Here is an 8976-nt window from a genome sequence, read left to right on the forward strand (position 1 = left end):
GTTCTACCCTGTCCTTTAGGGTTGCTGAGCTGACTTCGACTTGCTGGCAGTGAGTGAGTTTGTGACAAACTCATGGGAACCCAGTAGGACAGAGAAGAGGAAGAACAGCCCCTGTGCATGGCTGTGGGTCAAGGTCAGGGCCGTGGCAGTGAGCTTTGTTCTGTTTTGTTGTTCCAACCATGGAGAGTTTCAGGATGGCAATGGGAGGACATCGAGGCAAGAGAGGGCCCCTGTGCAAACCCCAGCTCCCCGCACCTTCACGCCAGAGGCACAGGGGCGCACTCCGTCTCCGACTGCGCTGTTTTCTGAGCATTCCTGTCCCTGGTTCTAGCAGGACTAGTTACAAGGAGTGATTTAGAAGCGCCTTTTCCACCCTGACTCACTCGGGCTCGTTTTCCTGCCATACAAACCAGTCTGGGGCTCAGCCAGGTTGTGGGTAGCTACCCTTGCATCAGCCCCTGACCCATGGGGACCCCACAAGTGAAGGGGAGAACTGCCCCGAGGGTGGGGGCTCATTAAGCTGCAAACCACAGGTCAGCAGTTCGAACCCACCAGCCGCTCCCTGGGAGAAAGACGAGGCGGTCTGCTCCTGCCAAGGTTTCTAGTCGAGCCGGAGCCCCACTGGTTCGCTGGCAGTGAGTTTGGTTTGGGTTTCGGGCATTGGCAGAACCAGAGTGCCAGGCGTTTTGTTTCCCAGGCTGCCGGGGAGGGCTTGACCCGTCAGTCTGTGCCCGCCAGCTGCGTGCCACCTGCTCACGCCACCCAGGCTCCACACTGGGTCCTGAGATAAGGAATGTCACCGGGGAGGTGGACACTTGCTGCCTGGCTCCTCCTCTCTCTCCCCCTGGCTCTCAAGGAGAAAGTCAATCCCCCACCCCCGCCCCGTCCTCAGAGGAGCCAGCCAGCGCAGATAATTTTGCGTCCAGTCAGCACACAGGGGCGCCTGCTCACTGCCACCGCAGGGGCAGCTGCAGCTGTCAGGGCCTGGCTGCCCGGCAACATCACAGGGACGACCAGCAGCTGCAGCTGCACAGTCTAGAGACAGGCCCGGGGCTCCAGCAGTTGGTCTGGGGAGCACCTGTCCTCTTTGGGAGTAGCAGGTGTGGGGGTAATGGAAAAAGGCAAGTTCGTCAACTCCTTCCACATCAGGGTCTGAGGGAGCACCCAGGTTCCGAGGAAGAAGCCACTCTCTGAGCTGTGGTGACAGGACACACCCCCATGGGCAGCATTTCTGGGTTTCTAGTCCATGTGAGGCAGCGTGTGGCCGGGGGGTGGGGGGGTTGCCACCTGCTAGGAGCAGTTTACCTGATGACGGCTCCTTGTTCCAGTGCAGCCTGGCCAGCTGTGAGCCAGCCCATCACTGCCCCTCACTCCCAGCCTGTTCCTGCCCCTCCGAGAGGCTTAGACACCCCTCTTTCTCCGTGAAGACCCCTTGCTGCAGGCCTAAAGAATGCCCTGGCACAGGCCCTTCATCCAGACCCCCGGCAGTCCCCTCAGGACTGGTTCCTGTCCTGTGGATCCGGGCAGGTGGGGTTGGGGGCCCAGCCTGCACCCCAGAGACTCAGGTTTCCACATGCCCTCTGTCCCCTAATCACAACACCTGTACTTCCAGGTAAAGCAAGCCCAGCCCAGCCCCTACCACAGGGAGCCCCACCGCTGGGTCACCCTGAAGGCCTCTGACCTGGCAAACCTCTGACCTCAGATGGTAGTCTCCTGAGCAGGGGCAGCTTTTCCCCCTGCCCCCACCCCCAACCAGGGGTACGGTGGGAGAAAGGTCTGGTGATCGGTTTGAGGGTGCTTTACAGCTCGGTGAGATGATAAGACCACCTTGTCTAGCAGTTCCTGAAACCCCTTCTCAGACATTGTGCTCCACAGGCTGCCGGCACTCAGGGGTCCTGTGCCCATGCTCTGGCAGAGGCGGTGATGGTGACAGTGGGTTGGGTAAAAACCAGAAAGAGGCATTCCCACCCACTGCCCTCGAGTCCTGTCCGACTCACAGGGGCCCCAGAGGGCCAGGTGGAACTGCCCCCGTGGACCTCCGACCCTCTAATGCTTTATGAGAGCATGAAGCCTCATCTTTCTCCCACGGGGTGCCTAGTGGTTTTGAACTGCTGCCCTTGCAGTCAGCAGCCCGATGCGCAGCCACAACACTCCCTGGGGGCGTCATGCGCCCATTAAAGTGGTGTTGACAAGGACTGCTTATTTAGTGCTTAGAGCAAGCTTCACAAGCCACAACGCAGGCTTTCATTGACGGCAGGGATCCGCTCAAGTACCCAGTAGACAGAGAGGTCTCAAACAGTGTGACTCCCTGCCATGGAGTCTGCTCCGGACCAGCATTTTGTTTTATCAATGGAGTGTGTGTGGCACTCGGCATTGGGCCTGGTTGATGTTCAGAACTCCGTGAGGCGGTTCTTTTATCACCTCTTCCTCCCACTTTTAGGTCTCTGGGTTGGTGCAGGTTGCTTGTGCCCGACGCTGGCCCAAAGGCTGGCAGTGTACACCACCGAGGGGTGGCACGGAGGAGAGGCCTGGTGACCTGCACCTGGGAAGCGTGAGGCCCAGAAAACCTGCAGTTCTAGTCCTTCACATGTGGGGGCACCATGGCTCAGAGCTCACATGACAGCAACGGGGTTGGTTTCTGCCCCGCTACCCTATTTTGAAAGGATCCCTGGTGCTGTAGTGGTTAGACATCAGGCTGCTAACCACCAGGTTAGCAGTTCAAAACCACCAACCACTCCATGGGGTAAAGAGGAGGCTTTTTACTCCCATAAAGAGTCACGGGGCAATTCTACCCTGTCCTGCAGATCATGGACTTGGTGGTCCTCAGCGAGGGAGTGAGGTGAGGGCACCTAGCCTCAGAGGCACGAGTGTTTGCTGGGGGCGGGGGTGTGGGAGGGGTCTCTCAGATGGTGAGCAGGGAGGTTGTGCATCTCAGTTGGACCCAGGACTCTCCGTGGCTAAGAGCGGCCACACCAGGAAGTTTACATCCCTGCTTCCTTTCCCTCTGGGAAGCCACTGGGCAGAGACATCCTCCCTCTGATGACAAGCATGGAGAAATGTCTTTGTTCCCTCATCTCGGGACCCCCCTGTCAGGAGGTAGCAGCTACCCTGTTTGGCTGCTTAGCCAAAGGTTGGGAATTCAAGCCCACCCAAGGTGCCTAAGAGAGAAGACCTGGCTGCCTGCTTCTGAAAAAATGGGCTCCGGGAGTCAGAAGGTTCTGGAGAATGGGCTTGCTCACAAGCACTTGGGGAATGTGTTTGATGCCCAGCTGACTGGTGACCCCGTGTCTGACACAATGTTCTGAGGGACACAGTTGGATCCATGCCAGGGCCAGTGATAGCTCTCCTGCCGCTGTGGGAGAGGGGGACTTTGGGCTTACGTGAACTGATGGCGGAGGGGCTGTGACATGCAGTGCCGCCCGCGCCTGGCCGCCCTGGGACACCAGCTGACAGCCTCCCGGGCATTACTAGGATTCTTGAGATGGTGGAAAGGCCATGGCCTGAAATAGCCTTGAGGACAGACAGGACTGAACCTCATCCCAGGCTATCTCCATGTTTGCACAGAAACCTCACTGCCACCGAGTCAACCCAGAGCAACCCCATGGCATGGTGGTTTCATATCAGGCTGCTGACCACACGTCAGCAGTTCAAAACCACCAGCCTCTTCAAGGGAGAAAGATGGAGTTTCCTACTTCTGTAAACTTTGACGGCCTTGGAAACCACAGGGGCAGTTCTACCCTGTCCCAGGGGGTCACTCTGAGACTTGTTTGCATAGGATTGTGCAATTCAAATATGGGGGCTGAGGTCTAGCTACCATGGGCAGACTCAAAGGGCAGGGGGCAGGACAAAGATGCTCAGCTGGAGGCTGGGCCCCTACAGAGGGGGGTGTGTGTGTGTGTGTGTGTGTGTGTGTGTGTGTAGAGAAGCGAGGCTGGTGAGATTCAAGTGGCCCAATGAGGGGGGACCACCCACTTAGCACATCCACCCCAAGCCCAGCACAGAGGGTGACCAGGGCAGACCTGGCCAGCTTCTGAGGGAGCAGACATTCCAAATGAGAGACAGACCACACATACATGTGGGAGATGCGATGCCAACGGGAGAGAGCACGCATGCACACACACACGTGAGTGGTCTGCAGACGGGAGACAGCATTCGCACATGGGGTGGGAGGTGCAGTGCCAACGGGAGGCAGCACCCACATGCACATGGAGGGAGGTGCTCTGTAGAAAGATGGGAGAACACGCACACACACACACATACACATACACACACACACATACAAACACACACATACACACACACACACACGGGGCGGGAGCTGCTCTACAGGTGGGAGAGATGGGTAACCTGATGGAGAGGATAGTCAGAGAAGGAGGTGGCATTTGACCTGGCACCAGAGTGCTGCCAAGGTGCAGAGCTGTGGCACTGCCTTCCAGGTGAGACGGCCCCCACGTGGCCCCAAGGCAGGAGAACATGTAAGCCACTGGGCCCGGGTCCGTGTGAGGGAAAGCCCAGGCCAGGGGTATTGGGAGAGAGCAGACCGCAGGGCTGGACCTGCAGACCATGGCTCTGTTCGGATATGCCTCCTGTCTGCAGCCCACTTTGAGCGTGGGTTTTTGTGGGTTCGTTGAAAGGCCATGTATACACCTGCATCACAGAGCACCTGCCCCTTCAGCCCTCTTTAATTCATCGCCACTCTTGCCTGGCCCTCAACTGCCCACCACCCTTGCTGCCCACCACTGACCTTCAGGGCGCAGTGGGGAGGGGGCTGGGACCTACTGGCAGGGCCCGGCTGCTGGGTGATCTCCATCCATCTCTTCCTGCCTTGCAGAACCTTGCCCATCGGGAGGAAGGGGAAGTGTCCGAGCTCACTGTACATGGCCTGGTTGGAGACCTTGTCCCAGGACCTCAGACCTCCCATCATCCTGGTCAGAGGAAACCAGGAAAACGTGCTCACCTTTTACTGTCAGTAGCTGCAGGCTCGGCCCTCCGTGCCCAAGGCTGAAGGATGTGGAAGGTCAAACTGCTCCTCCACCCCCTGGACAGGACTCACCCTTGGGGGCACTTGGAGGGCTGGCATTGGATGGTCCAAGTGAAGAAACGGGCAGATTCCCAATTGATGGCCACACTGCATTTGCAGGAACCCCCTGGGGCAGCCATAGTCCTTCTTAAAGTCTTCTGATCTTGACCGCAACTCCTCAGGACTGCAGTCTGCTTTGTGTGGCGCCAGAGTCAGCATGCAGTGCCTTCCACGGACCTACCCCACGTCGCACCTCCTTTCCCTTACCCGTCAGGAGACTGGGAGCCTGGCTGCAGGGGTTGTGGGAACAGGGGGACTGGGGGCCCTGTGAGCTTCTGGGACCCTCTCCCACTCCTTGCTCCTCCCACCCTCGCACTCTGGGACGGCACTCACCCCGCAGTTAGAAACGCAATGCCCATGGAGAGTCCAAATGCATACGCACAGCAGAGACAAAATGGCACCGGGCAGTATCTACCCTCGGGGGATGCAGAGGCCCTGAGCGACATAAGCAGGTGCTCCAGGGTGAGCTGTGGGGCTGGCACCCAGAGGTGTCTAGGCACAGGGGTCTAGAGCTCAGCTTCCATGGTCACACAGCCTTGAACAAGTCTCCCTGGACCTGCTCAGTTTGCCCATGTAGCCAGTCTCCATGAGTCAGCATTGACTTGACGTCACCTAATGCCAATGGCAGAGTGGGTGTGGTCGTGGGGGGACAGTCCCAATGGCATCTTGGGTTACACATTGGCCTGCTAACAACCAGGTCAGTGGTTCGAAACCAACAGTCACTCCCCAAGAGCAAGTTGAGGTTTACTACTCCCGTAGAGTTACGGTCTCAGTAACCCACGGGGGCCGTTCTTCCCTGTGCTGCAGGGTCACTAAGAGTTGGTATCAACTCATGGACAGTGAGTTCAAAACATTGGGTGATGTACTCTGATATGTTCTTTCTTCCTCCTTCTCCTCCTCCTGTTGGCTGCACTCCACTAGGGTCATGCCAGCACCCACTAACGGGTGGTGACCCACAACTTGAAGCGCAGTCCAGGTCTTCCCTGGTGTGTGTCTGCTGGCACTGAACGCCCCCACGATGCCCAGCTACAAGAGCAGATGGTGCACAGAGTGTTGTCCGAGGATCAGAAAACAGAACTCACTGCCATCCAGTCGAGGCCACTCACAGTCACCCGGCTGCACAGGGAGAACCGCCCCTTTGGGTTTCTGAGGCTCGCTCTTTATGGAGCAGGAAGCCTGTCTCTCTCCCTCGGGGCAGCTGCTGGATTCTGACCTTGCAGTTGGCAGCCCCAACGCAGAACCATTCCACCTCCGGGGCTCCTGGCCAAGGCCGGTAGGTGACCATCCCAGAAAGGTCACTGCCGCTCTAGATCCCCAAACAGTGTGGAGGTGAGTTGCTTGTTGACATGAAGGCTGGGCTGTCTTCCTGTGGCACTGGGGTGGCAGGAAGCCATATGCACTGCCTGGGTTTTGTGCGCCTCTAAGAGGTGGGGCTCCATTCTCAAGAGCAGGAGCCTTCATCAGCCTGGCACCAGTACCAAGAGCTTCTGGGCTGTTCTAAACCCCATGGCTCTTCCACTGCACTAGTCTGCGGAGGAGGGGAGACCCAGACACAGAAACTGGGGGGCTGGCCAAGGGTGTTGGGGCTCTTCTCCCGAGCTGTCCTCTGAACCCTGGGGCCACCCCCCAACACTGGATAATGCATGGTCTCCATCAGGGATGCCTGCCTGTCTAGACCCACCTGGAGAGCAATCTTCCCGGCATGGGGGGAAGGAATCTGGGCACACCTCAGGGTGTCTGAATACGTGCTGCCCCTTTACACATGTTTGCTGAAACGGCCCGGGAGGTGTGGGGTCTTCAGACCTGACCCTTTGCACAATGTGGTGCCGGGTGTGGGTGTGTGTGTGAGGGGGGGAGGACACAACAGCGATTTCTCAAGCAATGAGAATCATTTTTATTTTTCCTAAAAAACAAACAAACAAAAAAAAACAACCTGAGTGAACCCTGCGGCCCCCAAACAATGAAGTAAAAATACTTTCCTTGAGTCACAGAACATACTGGTTTGGGAACCCCGATTGCCAGCTCGCAGGGTGCTCTGAAGAACAGGTCAGCGCTGGCCTTGGACCTTGACACTTACCCAGGGAAGCTTGCCCCTGTGGCTCGCCTGGCAGCGTTTTTGTGGGGCTCTTCTGGGAGCCACTGACCCTCTGAGGAACCAGTCCCCACCCCTGGCCCCCAGAGGCCTGGCCGTGGGTTTCTGTCTGTCCCTGAACCTGACGGTGGGACTTCTCACTGGGCCTCAGTCTGTATAATGACAGAATTAGACCAGAATGTGTCACCGGTCAGCTGGCCAGCCAGTGAGTATGGTTTGACCCCTGCAGGCTGACCAAAGTTGTGGATGTCATGTAGGAGGCAGGGGGAGGTGACACATTCTCCAGTCATCTCTCTTTCCCCCCACCTTAATCTGTGTGAGTTGGGGTTGACTAGAGAAACAAATTCATAGATGCTCATATGTGTGTAAGAGAGTTTTATATCAAAGAGTAATTGTCTATTAAGGAAACATCCCAGTCCAGACCGAGTCCATTAGTCCGATATTAGCCCATATGTCCGATACCTTAAATTCCTCTTCAGACTAGACTCCACCCCCTTCACAAGTTGACAGATTATGTAACTGCCACATCCACCCATCATGTCTTCCTCCCCTGCTATGTGAGCCTCTAGTCCCTCTGGTCTTTCAAAGGCTCTGCTCAGTCACTGACCTACTATGCCATGGAGTGGAGTGGAGGTCCAGAGGCTACAATCTCCCTGCCTTGGGACTGTGACATTCTACTCATGAAGCAGGGGCCAGTGCCGGGGAGGCAGGCAGATAGACATCCGTGAGACCAGAACTTACCAGGGCTGCCTCCCAAGGCGCATGCAGATACATTGCTGTGCTGTTTGGAGCGATGGATCTGCCTTTTCCTCCTCTGGCAGGTTACGCCTTACACAGGTTCTGTCTTTGGCAGGGTCTCCTGAGACACCCCGAAGCCCTCTCTAGCTCTGTGCATGGAAGTCCAGGACACAGAGGGACATGTCCACAGGACATGCCCAGCCCCCATGGCAGCCACCTGACACTCCTGGTCACCCAGCTGCACCCTTGGCTTCTTCTCCCCCCCAGAATGAACCTCCTCCCTCAGTTCCTGCCCAGACTGACTGTGGCTTTGAACTTATAGCACAATGCGGCCCCTCTCTTGCTCCAGTGCCCTGGGGGGGATGTGGTGGGTCCGGCAGCAGAGTCCAGATGGGATGTGGAGAGAGAGGAGGGCGTGTCGCAGGCTGACAGTACCAGCTCACTGACCGCTCAGGAGAAGAACACGTGGCTGGGAGGGCCGGCCGAAGTTTCACTTACATCTGTGCACAGGTGTCTGAATCCATGCTGCCCCTTCAGAGGCGTTTGCTGAAACAGGCCCGAGTGAGCCCAGAATCGGTCAGTCCCCACCTGAAAGGAGGCTCCATCCCAGGGCGGAAAGCACAGTAACAGCACTGCTTCCTGAGAGGCAGTCAGAGCAATCCAGGCTCTGAAAATATCACATGCATAATTCTCCCACCTCACACATGAGATGCTCATCTAAAGACTGAGATGGGATTCAACAAAGGGGCCGGCACAAGGGGGCCGGAGGAGTTGTCCGTGGAGAGAAACCAGTTTCTACCAGGCCTGGGAAGAGAGGAAGGGTCACTCAGACAGAAGTAGGGCTGGGGCATTCCAGGCACAGGGCCTGCTTGAGCAAGGACAGCCGGAGGTGTGTCAGGGACAGGAAGGAAACTAGTTTGAGCCTGTGAGGTGTGTATGTGGGGAAGTGAGACTGGGCGTTGGGAGGGGAAACCCCGAGCGTGGACTGAGGACTCAGTGCATTCCTGAACCCACCTGGCAGGGCTTCCGAGAAAAGGCCCAGCGATCTGCCCGGATACAGATCTGA

General features: G+C 57.3%; 1 protein-coding gene across 2 annotated transcripts in view; it reads left to right on the top strand.

Annotated features, from left to right (window-relative positions):
• The window catches only part of SLC12A3 (solute carrier family 12 member 3), a 37599-nt gene extending 32558 nt beyond the window's left edge, over positions 1-5041 (top strand). For both annotated transcript variants that reach the window (XM_075536524.1, XM_075536525.1), the window contains exon 26: positions 4832-5041. In XM_075536524.1, the coding sequence (XP_075392639.1) occupies positions 4832-4973 (142 nt within the window). In that variant the 3' untranslated portion in view covers positions 4974-5041. The remainder of the gene's footprint in view (positions 1-4831) is intronic.
• The last annotated feature ends 3935 nt before the right edge of the window (positions 5042-8976 follow it).

This window comes from Tenrec ecaudatus, chromosome 18, assembly GCF_050624435.1.
Source record: "Tenrec ecaudatus isolate mTenEca1 chromosome 18, mTenEca1.hap1, whole genome shotgun sequence".
In the NCBI taxonomy this organism is placed as follows: domain Eukaryota; kingdom Metazoa; phylum Chordata; class Mammalia; order Afrosoricida; family Tenrecidae; genus Tenrec; species Tenrec ecaudatus.